Below are 27,258 nucleotides of genomic sequence, written 5' to 3'. Positions count from 1 at the left end.
TTTTACGTAGTTGTATTTGTGCCAATTTTTTTTTGTGCCAACTCTTTGATTTTACAAAGCCATCAACTTTGACTAAGGTGATAAAATGAAAACCACTAACCATCCAACCCTTTAATTTATCTCATTTTGTGCTATATTAAAATATTTAAAGTCTTACCACTCTTGAAATTTTACGAGAAGAAAGAAACTAATAAAATAATTAGAGATCGGGAAAGAAATTGAGTTCAAAATTATTGAAAAGTCATTTATTATTATTATTATTATTTCTCACATGTATATATATAAGCACTCAGGAGTATACATATAACTGGCAATAGGATTAAGAATCTCCTACATACCAGAAAATCACAAAGACTATAGCTAGGGTACATCTCAGTATGTAAAGCAAAAATACAAGAGAGACAAAATGAAAATGAAAACAAAGAACTAACACATGTAAACAGGGCACTACAAGAAGCATATATAAGATTATGATCATAAGAGAATTGAGAAATGAGAAGGATTCATGTCCTAAAAATAGAAAAAAGAAGGAGACACTCAATCCTAAAGGATGAACATACAATGATACAAAACATGAGCTGAATAACACAGCTTGGAATTTATTTCCTATGTTACCTAGACAAGTTATTAGTAATTGCCTCTCAGAAAACGCCAAGGCCCTGTTCCGGTTCCCATCCTGCATATAAGGCATTTAACATATTGGTAAACAAAATTTGGAACATGGAATCATAAAATCTTTAAAGTAAAATTTGGCTTTTCTGGGAATGAGTTTGATTATTGTTTTTAAAATAGAAATGAGAAAGTATAGAGAATAAACTTTTAATTAGTAAATATTAGTTAATTATATAATTTGTGTATAATTTAAAATAAATAAAATAATTAACAAAAATGATTTAATATTAGCCAAAAAAAATTAGTTTCTTAGCGTTACTCTTTTATTAATTAGTAAGGAAAAAAGATTGTTACCTCCAAATACCGGCAAACATGCGAAGACCCATGTATATTGCCAATGCAATCCATATGCCAACAAAACCATTGGCCCTGGAGAGGAGGAACAATGTGGCAATACTTGCTAGTGAAACCAAAACCTGAAAAACAGAGAATATTATAGCAAATTAACATGTTTAGATAGAGATCTAACACCCTATGAAAATAGGAATAAATAAAGGCATTTCATTATGTGAACTAATAACTTACCAAGGAGTATGCAGAATAAGCAAAATCGGAAGCACCATAGTTCACACCATCAAATACAAAGGCTAATGAATTGATTGGTTGTGTGGCAGCAACAAACTGTTGGGGTAATAATATAATGAAATTAGCCACAAAATCATGTAACGAAGCATTACCAAATCCGTTGATAAATGAAAAGGAGAATGAAGACTATTGGAAACATAAATTAAATTTGATATATGTTGTATGTATGTACCGGGATGCCAACTCTGATGAGATGGATAACAAGAAGACTTTTGGAGAAGACACCAGCTCCAAAGTACAATCCAACGCCAACAACAAGAGAGAGGGCCACTCCTAAAATAAAACTCATTTGAAGTGTCCTTGTTGCAGCAGCAGTTACTTTATCGAAATTTTTCTCAGCAAACGCACATGCTAGAATTGCCTGTCACCCAACCAAACTTATTATTAGATACTCGTTTCAATTTTCTGTAAATATATATGTGCTTTAAGTTCCTATAATAAGTAAATAATAATAATGTATGGTATATTAGCAGTACCTGTACAGCAACAGCTAAACCATCAGCTAGAAGGGAAGATGTCAACCAGACCTGAAGACAAGTTTGGAATGCAGCCATTGGAATTGGGCCTAATCTTGCTGCCAATGATGCAGCCAATGTCACACAGAATGTCACTGCTATTACTCTTGCCAATAGTAGACCTCCTATAATAATTCAATGAACATGAGATAATAAATAACTCAATTTTTCTAGTTTGATATGTACAACTTAAATATATCCAATTACTATTATGACATTAGAGATATAATCATTTACATTTTTTTTATTATTTTAAATTTTTCAAAAAAGTAGTTATATAATATAGTATCTGAATCTGTCTAACTGAACTCAATTCTCTTTAGTTAATAATTTGATCATATGCCTTATTCATGTGGCCCTCACATGCAGTTGTTCTTATGTAAAATTAATCGTTGAGAATCGTTAAATGACAATTTAATCTAACTTATCAAATTATCTAATAATTCTCAATAAATTAACTTCACTGAAAGACAACAACAGTATGCGAGTCTCGACATTTTTCTAAAATATGATACCCTTTGAAGATTAAAGGACCATTAATTTTATTTTTTTTTAAGTAAACCAGAAAAAAGAGTGAGATTTGTTCCCATACCATTTTTGAGAAACCTAAAAATCTGGAGATCCTTCATGCTTGGAGGCATAAGGTGCACTTTTCTCATTAATATCATCAAGAGAGCAAATGCCATTATGTACCTAAAGGGATGATCAACATTATTTTCATAAGTTAAAGTTGTGCAAATAACTAGTAAGTCTTTTCAAATTACAAAATCTTTAAGACTTCTTACTGGGAAAGGACATGTGAAATGGCTGCACCTCTGATCCCCAATTTGCAGTAAAATATTAGTACTGGATCCATCGCTATATTCAGTGCATATCCCGAAACTAAATTCAATAACAAAAGCTTATATATGTAAGTGAAATTAAATTTCATTATTAAATGAAAAGTAAAAGATAATAACATGTTTAATTAGGCAGAGTCAATTTTATCTTGAAAAATAAACTAATTATTGTCTTAAAACAATATAATGGATCATTTGAACCTACGAATGACATATAACGGAGTTGTTGTGTCTTTGAAACCTCTGAAGATTCCTTGCATGGCCAAAGATAGAAGCACTGCTGGAGCACCTAAGGCTCTCAGTCTCAAGTACTTCATTGCATAGCCTAGCATAGGAGACCCCTGCATAAATTACAAATAATAAAGAGATTAATTAAATACATACTAGGAAGAACATACACACCAACTAAGTGAAATATTTTTGTGTCTAATATGTGTTAGTCTTAATGATATTTAAAGACACTCGCTATATAGTATGAAATATTTTATATTTTGAATAATTTCACTGGAGTATTTTTAGAGTTTTAAATTTCACGTATACATTATGTGAAATGGTTCCAAATTTCGTTTTATATTAAAAAATATAAATGAAAAGAATCGGTCTCACATTAGAAAAAGGATTTTATTTTTTTTAAAATCAATTAAATTTTGTCACTTTATATAAAATTTGAAATGAATTAAAACTAAATATTGGAACAATAAAATCTCACATTTAATCTCAAATTACTATTTATGACATATAGTTATATAAATACAAAAATAATATTTTATATGACCCAAAATAAAATTAAACTGAAACCGACTAGCATTGGAGATGCTTTTACATTCATATATAATTACTTAGATTTTTTTTTATTAATTAAAAGATTCTCAAAACCCAAATTATTAAGGCCACCAATCATATAAAGATGGCAAACTTTTTTTTCTAAAGTTTTTTATTTGGACAAAGTTAAAAAGGATATTATAAAAAAATATAGGTTAATAATAAAAGCGTAAACTATAAATAAAACTGAAACAACAAGTAAATTAAAAGATATAAAAAATAATTAAATTATCTAAATTAATAGACCAAAATTAGTAATTCTAATTAATATTAATTTAAGAGATGCCTCCCATAAAAATGCTTAAAACGTCTTTTTGTAAAGACGCTTACATTTCATATTATTATTGGACGTATTAATGAACCGGTTATTTTAAATTTCTTAACAAATAAGAATAAAACCGATTTTTTTATAACAATAACAATAAACTCATTTTTTTAGAGATTTAAATCTCCATAAAACAAAATCAGGGATATATTTGTCTTTTTATCAAAAAGTTTAAAGATATTCGGTTTAAATTGTGTAACTCGATCGGATCAAATTGGATCTAATAATTATAATATAAATAATTGAGTTTATTATTATTACTATAATAAACCGATTTTATTCTGGTTTATTAAAAATAAATTATTAACTAGTTTAATAAAAATGTCCAATAATAACATGACACATGTAAACGTTTTTAAAAAAAAATATAATTTTAGTGTCTTTATTAAAGTGGTCTCCTTAATGTAAACGACACTGAATTTCTTAAATCAATACAAAATGATCTTTTTCCAAAATCTCAATTTTACAATAAATTTAGTCAAGGAATTTAAAAATAAAATAATAATTATTAGACTAAAAATAGAACAATTAACAATAAAAATTAGTAGATTAAAATACAGATCTTAAAAAATAAAATAAATAAATTATAAATAAAAATTTAACTCTTAAAAATTATTAAATTTACAAAATAAAAAATATCAAAATAATAATGAAATAAAAAAATAATTAATAAAAAGATAAAACAATCTTTTAATAAAATTTTTGTTAAAAATTTAAATTTTAAACAAATTAAAAGATTGGTATCAAAGTTAAAGCAACAATTTCAAAAATATAGCAATACTTTTTAATAAAGATAATACTTTTAATTTATGTCAGATGTTAAAAATTTAATGTATGATAATTTATTCAATGGACAAGATCTAATATTTTTATTTAAAGATATTTTAAACGTGTCTTTGTCTGCCAATTAATAAATATATGGTATTAATAGAATTTGAAAATATCAACAAAAGAATATAAGTATAAATTTGTTAGTAGTTTAAAATTTAGACTTGGTTTGATAAAATTTTTTGAAGAGATGTTTGTGCTTTTCAAAAGCAGAAGTTTCTTGTTTTGTATTTGATAGATCAAAAAAATCATGTGCTTATATTTGCATAGAAGTGCTTTTAAAAGTATCTAAGATAAAATTTTTTAAAGATGACTTGTGTCTATCAAAATTTATAAGTCTAATATAATCTCATATATTATAATTAATTCATTTCTAAATTTAATTCTTTCATTAATATCTATTACATTATTTTTAAATTTTAAAAATTATTTTACTAAATATATTTGTTATTGGTTGTTTATATTAAAAGTTATTTTTAATTTAATTTATTATTTAAAAATAATATTTTAAAAGTTTTAAGAAAACAAGTCAAATGCGTTGACTAATTGCATGTATCAATGACCAATTCTATAGTGTCTATGAATTGATGTCTAAATTTTACTTAACTTACTTTTTATAGTAAGTTTTAATTTTTTTAAAATTATTTATTATTATATATTTTAAATTAAATATTATTTTTAATCTTTTTTAGTAAATAGACATCATCTTTTAGGTGCCATAGCATTTACCAATTAAAATGTGAAAGACACTTACAGATTTGACTCCCATAGCACCTAATAAAGGTTTGGCTGCAAATACAAGAGTTGCAGCTTGAAGGAGTCCAAGAACTGTTCCAAAAAGAAGAGCTGTTGATGCTGAAGCAATGTGTCTTTTCTTTCTTCCACTTTTTGAAACACTCTTGCTTTTCTTACTTCTACCACCGCTAACCGAGGTAGACTTCCTTGCATTTGTAGTATTGTTATCTGGAAATTCAAAACGTTAGTGATTATCACTGGCATTTATACATAAAATATAGGTTGTAGAAAAAATTAAACGTTAAAAATATTTTTAAACAAATTCACAAACAATAAGGACAAGATGCGTTCTTTATCCGTAAAGTATATATATAATTTCTTATCACATCTTCCTTTTTCCTATTCGTTTTCTAGTAAAAATGTTATTTATACTCTCACATATATATCATATATGGCTGTATATAATTTAAGTAAAACAAACTGAAAAATAATAACTAATCTCTCTCTCACTTTCTCCTTTTAGCTACACTTCTGTAAGAATAGAGAAATTACATTATTGTTACTCTTCTCTTGTGTTTAATATCCTATACTAAAAATTATCTATATATTAAAATCAGTCATTAATGTATAATATATTTTGAAATACAAAATACTTATTGAAATGAATTAAATTACACATGTATTACAAATACATAGTATACAAATAGCACTTTTATAAAATTATTGGATAGCAAGTAATAGAAGGTTGGTGAATGCAGTAAAGCTGCAGAGAAGATTCTAGAAGAAGCTGACTCAGCTAGAAGTAGTTAAGGCAGTTAGACAGTTATAACTCTTTTTTTCTCTCTCTTATCTGTTAAGTCTGTTAGGAAGATAGTTCGATAATAGGTGTGATAGAAATGTGTATGAATCTCACATCTCTGCTCTCTCTCTCTCTGATCTCTTTCTTCTTTTATCTATATATGTTGATAGAAATTTGAAATTCCAAAATATAAAGAAGGGGGGAGTAAAGAAAGTACCATGTCCAGTATTATTTGTGACATTTTCTAAAGTGCAACCATCCCCATTATTTTCCAAGTTCTTAGGAACTGAATTCAAGTCAGCATCACCACTTGGAACCTCGTCAGCATTCTCATTGGGAGCACCTTTTTCTATGTCATCCTCATCATCATCAGGCATGATTTCATTGGACTTGGCCTTCATGGTATCCATGGCTGCAGCTTTGTTGTTATTGATTTTCTCAATGGTGTCTTCCTCAGCCACAAAGGAAGTTGTGATACTAACCAAAGGGAAAATGGTGATCCTTGAAGCTTGGTTGAACAAAGCTATAGAAACTCCTGCTGCAGCAAGTTCCACCGGTCCTACAAATAACAAACAAGCAATGGAAATACCTTTTCTTAATAATTACACAGATTAATGATAGTATAGAGAATTGTGTTTTTGTGTATTATACATCAATTTCACAAGCCAATCTAATTTTGCAGAGTATACGAAACTATAATCAATTTATTTTCTCCAACTATCAATAAAGGGTGTTTGTGTTTCTGTCAAAAAGGAATAAAGTGTGAATGCAAGTTCAAAGTTCAAATCATGAACCGGCATTGATATCATCTAAAGTAAAGTTGCATCAAAAGGTGTTGTTGTAGATACCTAAGTGGCCAATGAATGCTGTGTCTATGAGAGAAGCAATGGGATCAGCAGCAACAGCAAGTGCAGAGGGAAATGCAATCCCCAGAATCTCCTTTGCAAGAGAATCCATCTTGAAAATAAGCCTACATACACTCCCATCAATGCAATAATTAAGATCCATCATAATGTATTAATTAGTGAACTTATTGCATGAATAAAGAAAATCAAAGCTTATAAGATATACAAGTACATACCTTGCATCTTTGAAGAAAACTGAGAGAGGAAGTTTCCACTTATTGTTTGAAGTAATAATGGCATTACTATTATTATCGTCCATATAATGTGTCTCTTGTTCCTAGAATCTTAATGCGATATAATCCAGAAAAGTGGATGCTTCAGATGCGTGCTAATAGAGAAGATTGCTTCAAATCGATCTCTCTATAGCTACTATCTGCCAAAATTTTGTGTTAGAGGTGATTCAGTATTTATTTTATACCAAACAAAATAGAGAACAATAATAATAAGCATGTTATGATATTTAATAATAAAATATTACATATACCATGCAGGAAACAGAAGCTTTTTACTAATTTAACAGTGATGAAGGATCTATTTATAGAGCAACTATTTGAGTGAAGTGTCAAGTACCCAAGATTACTTTGAGTGGTCAAAAAGTAACAGAGAAATATTTAAGGAGCATAATAATAAAATATTATGTCATTTTCATTTATATTTGTTTACCATAATGCCTTCCTCAGATATGTATATCTCCCCAGATAGATGTGTCTACATGTTATAATAATTTGTAACACATCCCATAATAGTTGGTTCAATAGCTTATTTAATTCCTTTGTCTCTTATGCGAGAAAAATAAAACATGGGTCTACAAATGTAGTTTTCACTTTTATATATATATATATATATATATATTAAGATCAGCTACTAATATAAAATATATAATAAGTTAAAAATATATGATAATGCTAGAAAAATAAAAAAAAGTCTAAACTGATCTTATTTAATATTTATTTATTGTAGAATGTATTAAATAAAATAAAAAAAATAATAAATTTTGGCATTTTTGGTTAATAATTTTTTTATCAAATATTTTTTAAAATATATGTGTTTGTATATAATACATATGACTGATTTTGGTGGTTAATTTCAGTGTACAAATAACATTTTTGATATTCATATTAATATTAACAACCATGTTAAATGTATACCAAAATCAATAATAAAAATTAGTTACTAATATAAAATACATATTAAAATATAAAAATATATATTAAAAATAAATTAAATTATACATGTATTTATATAGAAATACACGGTGACTGATTTAGTAACTAATTTTAGTATAAAAATAATATTTTTATATATAAATATATATCAGAGATATAATCATTTATATGTCTTCTCATATTAATTTAAGCTTTTAAAAAAATAATATTTTGACATGATATTAAAGCTTTTATAGCCAATAGATTTAGAGTTTGATTCTTATTAATTATTTTTCAAAAAATGAAAAGTAGTTCGAGGCAAATTAAAAAAAAATTATATGCAAAAAAATTCATATAAATTCAAGATAGATTTTTGCGTGAAAAAACATACTAAAAATATAAATATTTATATATTTTTTTCTATTAGCTTAAAATTTTCAGAAATATATATATAATTTGGAACAATTTACGACAATCACAATGTCAAAAAGATGGGTAGGCAAACATAAAAGATGGGACAAATATTGGTGATGCAAGAACCGTCCCCAGTAGTGTGTGTCCCTGATAGCTTCACTAATTACCCACAAAACCCATTTCAATTACTGCCAAACCAAGATGGCGTAGTATTAATTAATCAATATTAATTATTTGATTTTCTTGAAATCCGGCATCTAAATGAGGAAGCTTCTTTGATTTTCCATATGTGAAAGCGCATAAACTTTGTTTCCTTCAGTTACTGTTCACTTATTACACAGTACACACATTATAAACACCGACGTACGTTTCGTGTACATTTATTTTCTGTATTCAACAATGTATTGACAACAAATCAAAAGACAAATTTTAGGCTTAACTTCTCGCGATATGCATGGGTGGTTCAACTAGTCAACTAATTAAGTTCTGAAACTATATTATTATAACTGACTTAGATTAATTAATTCATTCTAAAAATTTAATTTTAAGAAAAGAGTAATGATAGTTAGTAACCAACTTTTTTTCTCAACATTAATTAACTTTTTTAAAATATGTTAAATTTTAAATTCTAAATTATAAATTCTATTTAAATTTTAAATTATAAAATTAATTATTTAATATTAATTAACTAAAAATTAGTTTCTATACTTTCTCTTTTTTTTTAAAAAAAATATGTCACACTCATAAATACTATAAAAATCATAATTTATAACAGACTGTGGAACTTATAACAAAAATAATAAAATATATGTGATCCCTATTAGCGTGGAGAAGAGATGCTACTTAGAAACATCTCACAACATGACGAGAAGAAATAATAACAATAATTAGTTAGGAGTGATAGATTTTGGCCATGATTCTTATTTATTCTTTGATTTTTTATTTTTTATTTTTACTTTTTCTAACATAATATTTATTTCTATTTTATCCTTTTCTAGTTCTTTTATTTTCTATATCATACCAAATTAAATGGCCAAAATTAATTTATGGAGTAGAAAAATGTTTTACTCTAAAAAATATAAGAATGTATTTTTATTGAATTAAATCATAAAAATTTTGAATAAACATTAGGTATAAAGTATTTTATTGGCTAAATATTAATAAAAAATATAAATTTTGATAATAATGTAACATTATTTTTTTAATATATTTTCTTAAATTAAACATTGATTTCCTCAAAATCTGCATTGCAAAGTGAACACGTGTCACGAGAAGATTATAGCAATTAGCAAGAGAAAAACTCAGATGCAAAATACGAAAATCATAACGTCAGGGTGACCTAAATAAACTAATGAATTACTTATATTCTACGTAAAGAAGAGAAAAGAATGAAATAAACATACACAAAATATTGATGGAATACTATTATACAATAACATAAGTATTAATTAAGTTATATAAATAAATTACATATCAAAGTATATAGAAATGGTGAGAAATTCCTTTGTTTGGATTTTATATTCTAATATTTCTAGATTCTAATAAGAGTAACCTACCTTTAATCATTAAGGCAACGAAAGCGAAGTTTATATCAACATATAATCATTTAACCCCCTAATAGTTGAGCGTCCCATGATACCACAGAAAAGCCATACTATTCTTACCACAGAATTGACGCATTGAATTAATTTTCTATACTTTTATTATTATCACGTTATTATCTTTGTCAATGGCATCGATATTGAAAAACATAATTAAAATACATTTAAGATATTATGAACAAAATTAAAACTCCTCACCTTTAACAACCTAGTATATAGTTCGCATTAATTAAGCCACTGACTTCGGATCGTTAGTTCAAGAAAAAAGGAGATCCGAGAATTTTATTAGCATTCATGCATGAGTGATGTACCATGCTTACACTTGAGTGACTAAGATTAGACTAACGTGCATATTTAGGATACATGTTAGAGTTGTTAATTAGAAATATATAAAACTAACCAAAAAACGAACCTTTACTAGTGTTCATCGAATAATCGACTACTTATCAGAATGATAGCTTTATTCATTCGTATATATATATATATTTCTTACGTTGAATCTTGCGAATTCATTGCCTTCACATGAAGATTAGCGATTAATTAAAGATCATCAGAGAATGTACTACATTCCCGATGTTATCATTTATGAATAAAAAGATATGTATGCATGTAATTATTATAAAATTACTTCTCTTAAAAATTTAAGTTAATAAAAAAATATATAAATAATTATATTTTTAATATATTTACTCAAATAAAAACCTAAAACAGGTTTGCTTAAATTTTTTGTATAGATATTTTTTTATTTGTTTTATATTATTTTTTTAAAAGATAATAAAGATTATTGAAACCTAGACCTGTTATAAAAGTTCTGATATTAATCATATTATATCATAAAATAATTTTAAACAATTTACTGATGTTAGCTGAAAAAAGATTGACTCACTACATTATTTGTATTTAAAATTCGAGCTCAAAACCATTAGTAAAAAGAAGAAAAATATTCTCTGCCACTACTCTATTGATCATTTGTTTCTAAGCAGCTATTCAGCGAGTCACCAAAACAAGTTGGATGGCTCATGGCTGAAATCTTTAACTATTTATGTGTCTTTATTTGATATATATTAAATTTTTAGAAGAGAAAATTTATCACAAAATATAATGGAAGTCATATCTAAACAATCCTATATATTATCACCTATTATTTAAGAGTATTTAGCTTCATCTATTGTTGTGTGTCCAGTAGAATTTTTTTTATTTATTTTAAAATTTAAAGTTTAGATTGATGTTTCACGTATGTCTTTAACGGAGTTTTAAGCAGATAAAGCTGTTACTTATCACAAAAGCTAGAAATTCTGTCTAGAAATTCTGTTTTACCAGAATTCAGTTAAGACAGGTAGTTCTATACCATGCAGCAATGCAAGTTGTGATGATCCTATAACTAACTCGTGGTATATAAGATATGCGTGTAACACTGTGTGTAAGTTGATTGGTGAATTTACACAATTAACCATCAACACTCATCAATATTCATCTCTTATTTTGTGAACAGAGTAAGAGAAAGAAAACAGAATCTTAATCTTGTGATATAACTATCTATTTATGTTAGTGGCTCAGCCTCATCATATAACTAATTATAACAGACTCACCTAAATTAACTGTTAACTAATTTTGTAACTAGTTTTAACTTATATTATATGTTATTTTTATGCTTCTTTCCTTCTCACATCTAGAACTTAAGCTTGCTCAAATTCTATCAGTTTTCTATCCACTTATCCATAAATTATTATTTGGACCTGTTTAAATTAGCTGATTAAATATTCGAACCCAATCTTATATAAACACTTTATAAACTTCTAAACTTAAAGTTTGATTCATTTAATGGAAGTTTGTCGAATAAGTGAATTGACCCTTATTTCTACTTTGTAGTTTTTTTTTTTAATCTCGTTTTAATATAAAAAATGAATTGACTCATATTTTTCTTCTATTTTTTTAGGACAAAACAAGTGGTTCTCTTTCGTTCAAAAAAATGTAAATAGTAATTTTGGTGAAAAAAGTCTTTTTTTTTTTTTGTCAATTCAAGAGGTTTTTCCCAAAACATCCTAAATGATTTTTATATTTTGGATTGGAGGTTAATTTAATTGGTTTTGTTTTTTTATTAGTTTTTTGGCTACACAATCATTTATTAAAAAAAATGGATACTTGATTAACAAGAAAGGGAATAATTGAAAATTAGGACACTATATATCAACAATAGTCCTATCTACAAAGATAGGCTTGACAGCACTACTTGCACACAACCAGGTATTCAACTCGCTTAGTGAAGGAAAGAGATTCAGACTGAGGTTTCTTTTTTGCTTAAGTTTTGAACCACCAAACCAGGCATGAATGTTGTTAAATATATAAAAATAATATTTAATTAATATTATATTTGTCAAATACTATAAATTTAGATGCATGTTGTTTATATTTTAAAATAAATTTATTAGGTCTTTTTAACGAATTGGGTAGAACAGACAAATTAAAATAGATAAAGAGTTATTTTTGTAGATAAGAATTCAGATAAAAAAATTTTTAAACCTATAAATATAATAAAATAATATTTTAAAAAAATTTTATACATACAAATAAAATTTAAACGAAACTTAAATTTTATTTTATCTTACTCATTATCACTCCTATGCCAAAGAAAACCAAAGAAAATAATGTGAAATATGAATGGAAAGAAAGAGAATAGTGTCCATGACACTTCACTCACAGAAAGTAAGGAAAAAGAAAAGAAAAGCAAAATGCATGCAAGTAGAATAGAAAAGGAGAAGGAGGCGGATGGCGTGTTTACGTGCATCATCACAGCATGATACACGAATTCAAATCTTAATTCTCCTTCTTTTTTCCACAATTTCTGTTCATGTATACATCATCTTTACAAAACATTATTCCATAAACGTTCAAATCAAATAATACCATTATAAGTTTTCTTTTAAAAAAAAAAACAGTTTTTTCCTTCTTTTCTAAGTAATATATATATATATATATTAAAATCAAATAATATCAGTGTAAGTTTAAAAAAAGTTAACTTTTTTATAATGTTTTTCGGGGGGTTCAGGCCACAAAAAATTGCAATAGAATTTTTTTAATCTTTTTTATTTTTCCTATTAAATAATTTATCTAATATTTCAACAATTAAAGACTAATTTATCATTTTTTTAAATAAGTTAATTTGTCCAAAATAAAAAATTTTTAGAATTTTTTTTTACTGAATATAGGAACTCGCAACTCCTTAGTCAAATATGGAGAGACTATATTATTTGAGCTATAATTTATTGAAAAAAAATTTTAGAAAAAAATTTAGAATATTATTATTATTATTACAAAAGTATCAAGCCCTTTGATTGGTGTCTTATATTGGCAGGCACTATGATGGCACCATGAATTGGCATATTTAGATTTGAAAAATTATAGAGTATTAATATATTATCTGTCAATTTATTATTAATAATAATTAATTATTATATTTTAAACATATGTATAAGGAGATACATTTAGAAAATATATTTATAAAGACATTTTTATTAGACATAGCTATAAAAAAGACATTTTTATTAGACATATTCACAAAGATACTTTCATTAAACATAATTATAAACAAAAATTCACAGAAATTGACAAAAAATGCTATTAGAAACATAGCGGGATTGTTTAGATTTTGTAGCTACGTTACGTCGTGTTATGAATAAGATGGGAGGAGTTGTTGAGTGTGAGAGAGGAATTCTCTGTGTGATGGCTCATAGTTTGCTGAGGTGGGAGGCGAAAGCCACGGGTTTAGGAGGTTCAAAAAAAGCGTTATTCCTCTATATTTTTTCCCATTCTAAAAAGTTTTAGAAACTGACGTCAACAAGAAAATATAAAGTAATCAATTTATGTTTCTAACATATTTAGAAGAATCAAGCTCGTGATTAAGCCAGTTAGAATACTGTTGATCCTTAGTTTAATTGTTGGATCATTGATTAATAATTATATAAAATTTATTTTATTATTTTCATAATAATTGTTTTTTATTTTATTTTTATATTAAATTAAGTATTATTTCTAGATTTTTAATAATTTATTAATTAATTTATGTCTATTAAGTAATTGTTTCCAATTGTTTCAGTAAGAACAATTATTTGGGCTTCTTTTTAACTTAAAAACAAAAAAAAATTGAGTTTTTTTTTATTTTAAAAACACACTGATATATTAAAATATATTTTAAAATTTTAATTAATAAAAACCTAATTATTTACATTTTTTGAATTTAGTCTGTACAAGTAAATAATTAGAAATAGTTTGTTCTTCCGACTTTTTTATAATAGTAAATATATAATTAAAAATTTTAATAAAATATAAAAATTTAATTACAAATTTTTAAAATATAAGCATATTTATGAATTGGCTAAAAAATCACATAGGTATTCATATTAATTAAACCATAAATAAAATTTAAAAAATCATATTAATAAATTTATTTATAAATTTTTAAAATATTAGCATATTTATAAATTTGCTAACAAAATTACACAGGTTTGGTCCTTGGTCATATTGAAAAAAAAAATTATTCATATACTAAATACTCTTCATATCCATATTAAAATATAGTTATTATTAATTAATTATGTACTTAAATTATTTTTAGTTAATAAAATAAAGAAACCGTATGTTTAGTTATTAAAAAATAAGCTAAAGTATATGTTTTTCTTTAAATTGTCAAAAATTTTAAAAATATTTTTAAGTTTTATTTTGTTTTAATTTTATTCTTAAAATTTTTTATTTGCATCAAATATATCTCTGATAGTTAAATTTTCAAAAAATTTAGAACTAATTCAATAATAATGCATGATAATTATGTCTGGTTTGTTTGTGTTAAAAGTTATTCCTATGAAATTGTTGCTGAATTGGTTATAAATTTTTTAAAAAATTAGCCGTTAAAGATATATTTGATGTAAATTAAAAAATTTTTAGATGAAATTGAAACAATAAAATTTAGGATAATTTTTTAAACTTTTAATAAATTTTAAGGAAAAAATATATTTTACTCAAAAAAATATTAATGTTAAAATGGTATTTATTATAAAGAATGTAGACATTGTGAAATTGAAAAGAAAAAGAAAAAAAAAAAAAAGATAAGAAGCCACAAATGTATGTGGTGCAAATCCAAATAACACTCCTTTGAGGTGTAGTTTGTGGATTTTTTTTTTACATTCCTGAAAACCTATTTTGTGTAAAACGTTCAGAAATATAAAAAAATTATGTAAACCACACGTCATCTTTCAGCATTAATTATATGTAGTGGATGACCACCATAATAAGCATTGTTTTAATTTAGATTTTTAAAAGCTTCCCCTCTTTAAATAAATAAATATTAATTTAATAAAAAAGTATTCAATATAATTTAACAATCATTTTAAATTATAATGGTTTTTGTTTCTTGTTCTTTTATCTTTTGTTTTTTCTTTAAAAAAAAAGAAAAAGAAAAAACCTTAACTCTATATATACAGTGTGCGTGGATTCTCATTTTCTTGACAAGGGTGATAAGGATGAAGGTTTTAACTTTTAATAATACTAAAGTTGAAATAAGACAAAATTTTGACTGCACAATACAGTATATAAATATAAAAAGTAATTATGAATAATAGCATATTGATAGATAATTACTAAGAAATCCAAGGATAATATTACAATACCAAGTTACCCATGTCCATAGTTTGTTTGTACGCACTGAAATGCAAGAACGACAAATTGTAGTTCCGAGTACTAATATTAATACAGCATTTGTTGGCCACTAGGTCGCCACTATGAGCAATTAAAATCATTTCTTTTTTGCATGCTTGCATGCTTTTAATGATAGTGGAACATTTCTTGGTAAATTGAACTCACAAAGAATCCTGACACTACTAAATTAGTAAATTATTCTTCCAAATTCATACTATGTTAATAAATTTGAGTTGGTGTAATAGTTCATTTATTTATTTAAATAAATATTAAAATTTAAATTTTGTTTATATATAAAAAAATTTGTTAGTCAATAATAAATTTTTAAATAAAATTTATATTTATAATAAATTAGTTTTTAATTATTGAATTTAAAAATACCGTAAAAAAAAAATTCGTGCGGTGTCGCTTTTTTAATAGATAATGTTTATCTTTATTTTTTATTTTCTCTTTTAAAATGCATGTACTTTCTTTTTGGTTTAAGGAGACCATAAGTTTATTACAATATATTGATGTAAAGTAAATACAAGGTTTCGCCATCTATATATTGCTATACCTACGAGTTTCTACTAAGTTTGGCAATTATACTCTAGTAATATTAAGAAGGCGCTAATTTAAAATTATCTTATTCAATTTAATATTTATAATTTAATATATATATATATATTATATTTAATATTATGTATTTATTTTAATAGTAATTAATAAATGTAAAATAAGACAAATTTAAATTAATTTGAATTGATTTCAACTGTCTCCTAAATATCTTTTTGGTATACTCAACTAATAAAGAAGGAAAAATCTTTGGAAGTTGAATAATCTAGTCTCTTTTCATCTTTTAAGTCTATACTTTCCACTAATAATTGTGCAAGTTATTGAAAGCGCGTACTATCAGTGGAAAAGATGGTAAAACATTACTCTTTGTATACGAGCGAATTGCATATTCGTTCCTACCAAACTTCTTACGCTTTTAATAATTAGGATCTATCATCTAGCAAGTTAGCAACTATTCATAGAAAAATTTAAAAAGTATGTTACAAAAGTTATCAATAATATTGTCATTAAGTGCGAACTGACGTAGTGAAAAACTTTAAATGATCTTAGACAAAAAACAGTTGCAAAATGATCGAAAGACAAAACCTTTTATTTGTGAAATAGTTGTAGTGATTTCCGGAGTGTGATTTTCATGTTTATTTCTGGTTTTAATTACTTTAGCCCAACTAAGGAAGTTTTGACAGGAACTAGAATATCACGAAAAGTTTATGAAACAGAGTAATTTCTAAATTCTAAATATCAATTTGGGCAAGCCAGGATCTAATCAAAGATGAACAACAAAGGCAAAACAAATTAATTTTGTCAATCTTATTCCATGGAAACGTAACAAACATATTATTAGAGATATAATTATCATGTACATAATATGTGCATAAGAGAATGTGTTACGAATAGAACTATTTATGTATCTCTTTCTATCAGCATAAGTTTTTAATTAAGAGGAATAATTTCATGATCCTTATAATTATGATTAAAAAAGGAAGAGTAAGAAATTGGCATTGCTATATGTATCAAGATAAACTTAGTACACGTCCATCATGCAATATGATAATTTACTGATATAGATTTCAGAAAAATTATATGATATTTAATTTGTATATTTTATTGCTTTAGTAAAATTCATACCTGTAAGATATATCTATAATAAGGAAAAGAATGGACTTGTCTATTCATGCACATACGGAATTATGAGAATTAATGCAGGTTAGCAAACAAAGAGAAAGATTTAATAACATACCTTAAATGATGCTGCCTCTGTTTAGTTTGATCCTTGAGCTGTGTCTGGTAGTGAAGGCAAGTTGGTGATCAGAAACGAACTCAGTCAGCTCTTGAATTGATTGTTCTTGCTCGCTCACTTACTCACCCTCACACAGTCACAGATAGGTTCACAGATCAGAGAGACTCTATCTCTTGCTTTTGCATGAAAAAACTAAGCTACACTACTCCCCTTTTATAAGTACCTTTTGTCCATTCAGCCCGCATATTTAAAGTATAATATTTTTTTAGGATGTGTTTGGAATTCAATGGAATAAGACTTGATTTATTTCAAAATCAAATTCTTTATTTAGAATGGATAAAAATGATCAATTGGATTAATTTTAGATTTTATGATTTTTATATTATAACTAAACTGAAATCATTTCATTTTTTTTTATAGAATTTAGTTGCAACTGAAATAATTTGACGTGTTAAAAGTACAAAACATCATTTTTGTCCGACAGGAATTATATTGGTGATGATAAAAATTGTATGGTAATAATTAATAAAGGATAAAAATATAAAATCAAATGACCATATTATATTACTACAAAAAAAAATATTAATTACCATCGATTTTACTATCAGATTTAGTGTCGAACATTATCGTCAATTTTACCAACGAATTTTGTGACAGTTGCAACATTAAATTTGTCATCCAAGAGACATTATCGTTGGATTTATATTTCTAACCCTAAATTGACGGTAACAAATGGCACGAAAATAAATTTAGTTGGCACGTATTTTACCATTTAATTTAGGATCGAAAAAATCCAACAATAAAATAAACCCTAAATTCAAATTTGTGAATCCTTTCTCCCATTTTTGTAACATCATCATCACTTTTTTCCTGTTTCTCTTTCTCTCTTGCCGTTAGCCCCACTATCCTTACCATTCGCTGCTGTTTTGCCGTTGGGCGCTTTCCATGACTCCAGCCATCATCATTGTTGATGAGCGTTCACCGGGAGCTTGTTTCTGTCGTTGAGGAGCTTGTTTCTCTCCTGCGAGTTGCTATTGCTGTCGTCGCTTGCGGCGTCAATTGCAGCGCTAACCTTCCTCCTTCATTTAGGTATGTCTTCTTTTCTTCCTTCTATTTTTTTACATTGTTGGCATTTACTAAACCCTAATCCTACACTCCTCTGCCCCCTGTATCCACCGTCACTGCAACCATGCTAGAAAAATCTTCCACGCTGCTACTGTCTCGAAGCAAGGGAGTTATATAAAATTGTGATATATGATAAATTTATAATACTTAGTTTAGAGTAATTAGTTTTATAATTAGTTTAGAGTAATTATATAATTTTTATTTTTAATTAAGATATAAAATTTTAATTCTCATTTATAAATTATATGTTGTGAAATTGTGATATATGGTTAATTAGCTATGTTTAGAGTAATTAGGATTTAAATTATATTAGGTTTGTATTTAAATTATGTTAAGTTGATTAATTAAGTTAGTTTATAACTAATTAAGATAATTAGTTAGATAATTAGTTTAGGGTTGAAGTTAGATTAATTTAGACTTGAATTTAGGTTAGTTAAATTAACTTTACTATTAACTAAGATTTTTGGATTAGATTAATTAATTTTATAAATGTACTTAATTTTTTATTATTAATTTTTATATTTCACTAACTTTATTTCTATTTTAGATTTTTTTTTATTTGAACGTCGTGTAGTTTTAATTGTAGGTTTGTTCGTGTTGATATATACATGGGTTGTTCAAGTAACATTCAGGTTGGTTTTTTGTCTCTCTAAGTGTGCTATATTATTTAAGTTTTATACTGGACTTACTTTTGATATAGAGTTTTAGGACGAAGGTGGAAACATGTTGTCTAATAGTGCCTTCTCGAAATCCTTATTTGCTGAAATATTGTGGAATAATAAGGAGTTGCGCATTAAAATAGCTATGATTTGATGTTTTATTGAATGTGTGTTTATTTTTAATTTATGCCTGCAACTATTTTTCTGTAAAATTTGATAAATTTTATTGGTGGAAGTATCTGAATTAAGAGAAAAGTCTACTGAATTTTTGTTAAAATTATTTAAAACATATTTGATTTGTGAGAAAATAAAAATTATATTTGGTGGATAATTCTAATTATAAAAGCAACTCTGCCGAAATAAGAATAAAAAATTTAATAAGTTGTATTGTTGGTTATATTCTAGGTTGTTTGCTGTAAAAAGATTTCAAGTTATCATTTGTGGATGTATGATAGGGATAACGATCAATCGAGGGGAGAGGGGGTTAAAACCTGAGTTCTTTTAGGAGGGTTGATCAGTTTGTTGCATATATCTTCAACATGAAACCATTTAGGTCTCAAGGGGTATCTAGGTGTCCATACTATAAGTGTCAGCTAAATAAATGGTTAGGATCTTCGGATATAACCCTTCACCTTTATCGTAATGGGTTTAAGGATGATAATTGGGTGTGGACTGAATGCGGAGAAGTTGATGAGAAGGGAATTAATCGGTCTGCACTAAATTCCAATAGGTATGAGGGTCAATCAGGGAGGGTTCAGGTGGTTAGAGAACTGAACATAGAAGAGGTGAATTGGGAGGGTAACCAAGAGAGATACAATGAAAGGGTATTTGATACAATCGATGCTAATGATATGAAAGATGTTGAACAAGAGCCTAACTTGGAGGCAAAGAGATTTTATGATTTATTAGAATCTTCCGCACAACCGTTGTTTGAGGGGTGCGTTCACTCGAAATAGTTTGCCTGTGTTAGAATGATGAGTATTAAGTCTAAGTCAAATCACACCCAAGAGTCTTTTGATAAGTGGGTTACCCTTTGTAATGAATTAATATCAGTCCAGACTATTGGTGTCCCCCGAAATCATTATGAGGCAAAGAAGCTAGCTTCAAAATTAAGTCTAAATTCGGTTAAAATCGATTGTTGTTTGAATAGTTGTATGCTATATTATAAGGAGACGTAGACCTCTATATGATATCTTATGTCATACCTAGTCCAAGCAATTCAAAGGCCAAAATTAATGTCTTCTTGCAACTCTTGGTGGATGAATTGAATGAGTTGTGGATTGATGGTGTAGAGATATATGATATTTCAACTAAAACAAACTTCTAAATACATGATGCGTTGATGTAGACCATCAACGACTTTCCTGTATACGACATGTTGTCTGGACAGTTCACTCAGGGCAGAATGTCGTGTCCCATTTATATAGAGGATACAAATTCATTTTAGCTAAAGAATAGGAGTAAGAATTCATAGTTCGATTGTTATTGAAGATTCCTCGAGTTTGATTATCCTATTTGGCGCAACAAAGACTCTTTTAGGAAGAATAAATCTAAACAAGAAGAGGCACCCGTCAGGTTGGGTGGTTTAGAAATGTGGCATCTGGTCAGTAGTATTCTTAGGATCATCAATAATGAGGCAGGGTTGAGACCTTCGGGATATGGCAGAGAGCATACTAAAAAAACGTGTTTAATAATATCATGTACACAGTAATGGACAATAAACGAACCAAGGATAACAATAAGGTTATGTTATACTTGATGGACATTTGGAGGCAGCCAAATCTGAACTTAAAGAGACTTAACAACAACCGGTAGGCTAAACCAAAGGTTGTATTTGCTCCAACGAAGGATTAAAGATAAAATATTTGTAGCTGGATAGGAGATTGAGGTTTTTTGATGGTTACACCTCTAAATTAGGTAGATGTGCAAACATCTCATAGAATAATCTTGTTGGGTTGAAGAGTCATGATTGTCATGTATTTATTGAGTCATTGCTTTTGGTTGTATTTAAAAAACTTCCTACCAATATCTAGAAACCCTTCATAGAAATAAATGAGTTCTTTAGGGAGTTATGTACTACAAAATTTAGGATTGATTATCTCACTGTCATGGAGAAGAATGTTTCCATCATACTTTGTAAGTTGGAGAGAATATTTCCTCCAAGATTTTTTGATGTGATGGAATACTTAGCAATCCACATGCCATACGAAGCATGAGTGTGTCGGCCGGTCCAATTTTGGGTCATTCAAGCGAACCATAAAGAACAGAACTCGGATCGAGGGTATCATCTGTGAAGCATTCCTAACTAAAGAAACATTCGTATTTCACTCTTTCTATTTTGAGTCTCATGTTGAGTCATGGAGAACAAGAGTTGGAAGGAATGATGAGAATGGATAATCCTCGTCAAGTGGACCAATCAATCCAGCTTTGTTTTGGAAGGAGTTGCAATGGATACGGGTAGTGAATATTGATTAGAGAAGAAGAAAATTGATGCCGTATATCTGCATATGTTTTTTAACCGTGACTAGGTTTTACCCTATGTGACATGAGTTTTTCAAGTTTTCATCAATATTTCAATTAGTAAGATAACTTCTTCATCTAATCAAAACTTCAGTAATATGAAATTTTTCTTATTTATGCTATTGCATCCTAGTTTATTCCAAGAAACAAATCCTAATACATCACTTAATGATTTTTCACATTGGTTCAAAGAATACGCCTGAGTGAATCTAATTGGCATAATAGAATGGGAACTTGAACTTGTTGCACTTAGTTAGGACAGAATGAATAAGGACACAAGCTTCCTAATCTATAGTGTTAATGGATATAGGTTTCATTCTTTACAATGGTCAGTGAAAAAGAAAACAGATAACACGAGAGTCTAGTCTGTGGGAATGCAGGAAGTGGCCATTTTGATTGGTATAGTGTGTTGCACAAGGTGTGTGTTTAAATGTAAATGGTATGATCCAAGTCCGCGACTAGGAACACAAAAGTACAAGGACTACAATATCATTGAAGTAAATGTGACCAGGAAATATAGGAATTATGATCCTTTTATTCTACTTTAAAATGCCTGGCAAGTATACTATTTGCCTTTTTCGGAGTCATGCAAGTCTAATTGGGTGGTTGTCCTTAAGACTAAGCCAAGATGCTGTGTTGAGTCTAATGTGATAGAGGATTAAAAATCTCACTAAATTGAAGACCCAACTCTTTTGAAGATGGTGGTTGATACTGGTGATCCGATCACCTTTATGTCAGTTGTTATGAACGATGACATCGTTGATCTTAGGGTTGACGATGAATAGGAAGTTATCTCGAAAGAAGAGAATAAACCAAAAGAAGAAGATGATGAATCCAAATATGGGTAACCTAAGTATAGTTTAACTACCTTATTATATGTTCAAACTTTAATTAGGTTATTATATAATTACATTGCACGCTAGCAACATAACTATTTTTCATTCTTGTTTCAGGTAGACATGACAACAGGCAGAGGTGGCCTGAGTTGGCCTCGTGGTCAGGGTAGAGAGAGGGCGACTATTGGTACCCATGAAATTTCTTAGTCATTGCTTTCTATTTCGACTATCCCTGGATCGTCATAGGAGCTAGGACAGACACCGATACCACCACCTAGATTGTCGTCTCAATAGGACCGGGAGATGACAACGATGATGACTATCAGGATCCATAGTGATTAAATTTTTTTTGCTTTATTTTACATTATTTTATTTCTTTGAATTTTTATTCTGTACGTTTGATATTTCACAATACATAGTTGACTATTTTTATTAAAATTACTACTTGATTTTTTTATTATTTTGTATTTGGTTCTAACAATTTAGCACATTAATTGCATATTTTTGGAGAATTTAGGATTGTTGATGCTATTGTTGATGTTCTTATGTGTGAAAGGGCAATATATTTTTGTGTTGTTAGATATGTCTTTTAAATGAATTAATTTTAATGTTGTTTTTAAAGCTAATCTAAATACGATCAAATCAATTTATAATAAGATTAATTCATAAATAAAAAATATTTTTGTGAATTATTACATGGTAATATGATGAGGACTACTATTGATGGTTTGGATGTATTTTATTTTTATTTATTTTTGGATTGTATTCAATATATTATTTTGTTATTTGAGTATATTTGGATGATATATTATTATTATTATTATTATTGATATAACAAGTTTAAATTAAAAAATTAAAAAGAAGTTCTTATTTACTGTTCTAGATTGTGATAATATTAACAAATAAAATTATTGATGCATAGGTTTTATCAACTATATGAAGTGTTGGTTTTAGTAATTATTATTATTATAGACGGTCGTAAAGTCTCAATAAATTTCGTAAAAAATTTATTAGTTAAGATCTATTTGATAGATATTTTAAAAATAATTCTATTAGGAAATTAAGAGAGGTATAACTAACAATAAGCCAACAAACATATTTAAACTATACTCTATATTAATTAATTGTCATTAATTATTAATTATTTAAATTTTATTTTTTAAAAAATATAAAATTAATAATTATTAATTACCTCTTTTTACTTTAATTCATCTTTTATTATTTATTACGCAAATTCTAATTTCTCTTAAAAAAAACGTCCAAACTAAAAAAAACACCAAAATATAAGATAAAGAATCATCAAAATCCTAAGAAAAAAAATACAAAACATAGGAAAAAGAATCATCCAAATCCTAAGAAAAAAACATACTAAACATAGGAAAAAGAATCATCCAAAACTAATAAAAAAATCATCCAAAATTTAAGAAAAAGAAACATAAAAAACTAGTTAAAAGAATCATTCAAAACCAAATAGGAGAGGAGAAAAAGAAGAGTCATAGGGTGACCAACGATGACATCTTGAACGGTATTGCGTGTACGGTGGGAGACTCTTGGTGGCGCGTTGCGAGGAGGAAGCCACGGAGGCCGCGCATCGCGAGTGGAGGAATCCCCGTGGATCGGAGTAGTTGATCGCGTGTTGTGAATGGGACCGGCGGTGGCTGCGTCGCAAGGGATGGGGCCGCGGTGGTGCAGTTGCATTGGGATGGTGGGCGACGCCGTCGATGAAAGAAGGACGGTGACGGGACACGTGGAAGAGGCTGCGCAGCGCGACGAAAGACGTGACAGTGGTCGGTGGGCGGCGGCGGCGTCTAAAATGCGTGGAGACGGCATATTTGTGGAGGGAGAGATTTGACTGTTTCCAAATGAATGGAAATGAATTAGGTTTTTTATAGGTTGTTTTTATTGTGTATTATAAATGTGATTAGATTAAATGTAGAAAGAATCTTTTTTGAATTTTGAATTTTGATTTTTAAATTTTTATTTATTTATAAAATTTAAATTATAATAAAGTTGGCTTATGTTGGCTTGTAGGGGAGTTGCTTTCCTGTACTTTTCCTTTCAAAAAAGCTTTACAACTAAACATTTTCACTAACTAAGTCTAACTAAGTTATTTTAATTTAAATAACATCTACGCGCCAGTAATCCTAACTAACTGCTTTTCTAATGTTTTCTTCATGCAGTCCTATTTTCTTCGTGATTTCATTGCTGATGTTTCGCTCTTCTTCTTTGCGTTCTCATATTTTTTCTCTTCTTTGCGTTCTCAGATTTTTTTTAGTTTTCTTCTTTGCTTTCTCATATTTTTTCTTTTCTTCTCTGTGTTATCGTTTTCGATCGTTGTTTTATTTCTGAAATCAAATATTGAGAACAAACAATGTATGATACAAGTTCAAGTGCATTGAACCAGGGTGAGTTTTGATAAGTTCATTTTTGTTATGGATTGGTTTGTGAAGATCAGTATTACTGATTTGGTGTTTTGTATAGATTTTGGTGTTAAATGGAATTAGTGATTGTGTGTTTAGTTTTATGTGATTTTCATTTATTAATGAGTTAATAAAATTATTTGATTTTAAATATGAATAATCTCGTTGTTGTTTTGAGTCAATAATGGTGTTGTATTGTCCAATTTTCTGTGTTATTGCCAAAGGATTAAGGATTTCAATGTTTTTTAAATCTGATTTTTGTATTGTTTTGAATTTGATTTTGAAAATAAGTTTATATTTATGAGATTTTGGTGTTTTCAAATATGAATAATGGTTTTGCTGTTGTTTTGAGTTAATAATAATGTTGTATTGACCAGGTTTTTGTGTTATTGTAGTTTGATGTTGATGAGCAATTTGTGCCAAAGGTTGGGATGAGTTTTAACACACTTGAAAGAGTTGAAAAAATTTACAAAATTATGCTAAAATTGCAAGTTTTGCTACCAAAATAAGGAATACAAATAGGAAGAAAAACGAAATAAAAAATCAATTAATTACATGTAATAGAGAAGGAAAATGGAAATCCAACATATCTCCTACTGAGAAGACAAACCCGCCAGCTGGATTAAATTGCTCTGCAAGAATTTATATACATATATTGAAGGAGACTGGTGTTTAGGTTATTTCCAAGGTTGTTTTGAATCATTTACATGCATGCTATCCAAATGAAGCTGAGATGATTAAACAACATAGGCAGCTAAGCATGTTTGACCTTCGCACAATTCAGAATAACGATGAAGCTGATATTAGACCAAGTAAGACATATCAATCCTTTGTTACAGCAGGAGGAGGTCATCGTGAACTAAGATTTATCACTACAAGAAATTACCGAAATAGCGACCGATTTAGCGACTGATCTAGCGACCGATTTTGGTGGTCGCTAAAACCTTAGTCGCTAATTAAAAATAGTGACCAACTTTGGTCGCTAACTATTAGCGACCGATTTTTGAACAAGGACACCAAACCCTCACCATAGAGTATCGGTCGCTAAATCAGTCGCTATATAATCGGTCGCTAAATGGTGACCAAATTTTTCGGTCACTGAGTATATCGGTCGCTAAATAGCGACCAACTTTTTGGTCACTAAATCGATCGCTAGTTTGCGACCAGCATTTTGGTCTATAATTTGCTACCAGTGTTTCAGTCTCTAATTCGGTCGCTAAGTAGAGAACTGTATTTTAGCAACCAACATTTCAGTCACTAAATCGGTCGCTAATTAGCAACCAAACATTATTAGTAACAAAAAAACATTTAAGGGTTAGGAAGAAAAGGTTATATACAAAAATAAAATGAGAACGTTATTTATTTTAATTTTACTAGAGACAATCAAGTTAACTAATGATGTGATATCAACACAATGGTGATATTTCTATATTCCTTGATTTATGATCATTTAATTTAGAAAATCTTTAAGATTAGAGAGAATTTTTGTTGATACCAAAATTCATACAAGGGGGATTATAGTCCATACTCCACACTAGCAAAAAAAAAGTATTTAATGAAGAAGAATATGAAGAAAAGAGAGAATTGTAACTAAGCTAAATAATACTTGTGAGTGTGATATTGAATCAAGTAACTATATTATTGACTTCACTATCTATATTCTTGCCAAGTTCTTGATCTTGCTTTGTGTAATCTCCATTAATTAATAATATATTATTTTTAAATTTATTTCAAAAATATGTGTCTTTTGAATTGTATCTAACATTTTCAATTCTACTATTTGTTTGTTTCTTTATTGGAGTAAACTATTTTGAAAATACAATGTTGATTAAATTTCCAAACATTCTTATCCTTACACTTTCTGCTTCAGAGGTTGCAGATCTCATGTATCTGGTTTAGGAAATGTATGTCTTTCAAAAGTACTCTTTTCCATTGAAAATTCTAATCCCACCCAAGTCCGTCGATCCCAGAACCATCGTTCACCCAATAATTAATCCAAAACAATACATTCCTTCCATTTTCTATTTAACTGC

General features: G+C 27.7%; 1 protein-coding gene across 1 annotated transcript; it reads right to left on the bottom strand.

Moving 5' to 3' along the window:
* Positions 1–230: 230 nt before the first annotated feature.
* On the bottom strand, positions 231–17,886 carry LOC107614236 (protein DETOXIFICATION 43). Its single transcript, XM_016316461.3, has 13 exons — positions 17,666–17,886; positions 7,202–7,398; positions 6,969–7,090; positions 6,338–6,679; positions 5,341–5,549; positions 2,817–2,952; positions 2,558–2,654; positions 2,365–2,465; positions 1,734–1,897; positions 1,430–1,618; positions 1,198–1,293; positions 967–1,088; positions 231–676 (listed from the first exon to the last, which is right to left on the bottom strand). Exons 2-13 carry the CDS (start codon positions 7,282–7,284, stop codon positions 628–630), a joined length of 1,710 nt encoding a protein of 569 aa, XP_016171947.1. The 5' UTR covers positions 7,285–7,398; positions 17,666–17,886; the 3' UTR covers positions 231–627.
* Between the last annotated feature and the right edge of the window lie 9,372 nt (positions 17,887–27,258).

Source organism: Arachis ipaensis, chromosome B8 (assembly GCF_059453495.1).
Source record: "Arachis ipaensis isolate K30076 ecotype BB chromosome B8, ASM5945349v1, whole genome shotgun sequence".
Lineage (NCBI taxonomy): Eukaryota > Viridiplantae > Streptophyta > Magnoliopsida > Fabales > Fabaceae > Arachis > Arachis ipaensis.
This window is presented reverse-complemented; position numbering and strand designations above follow the sequence as displayed.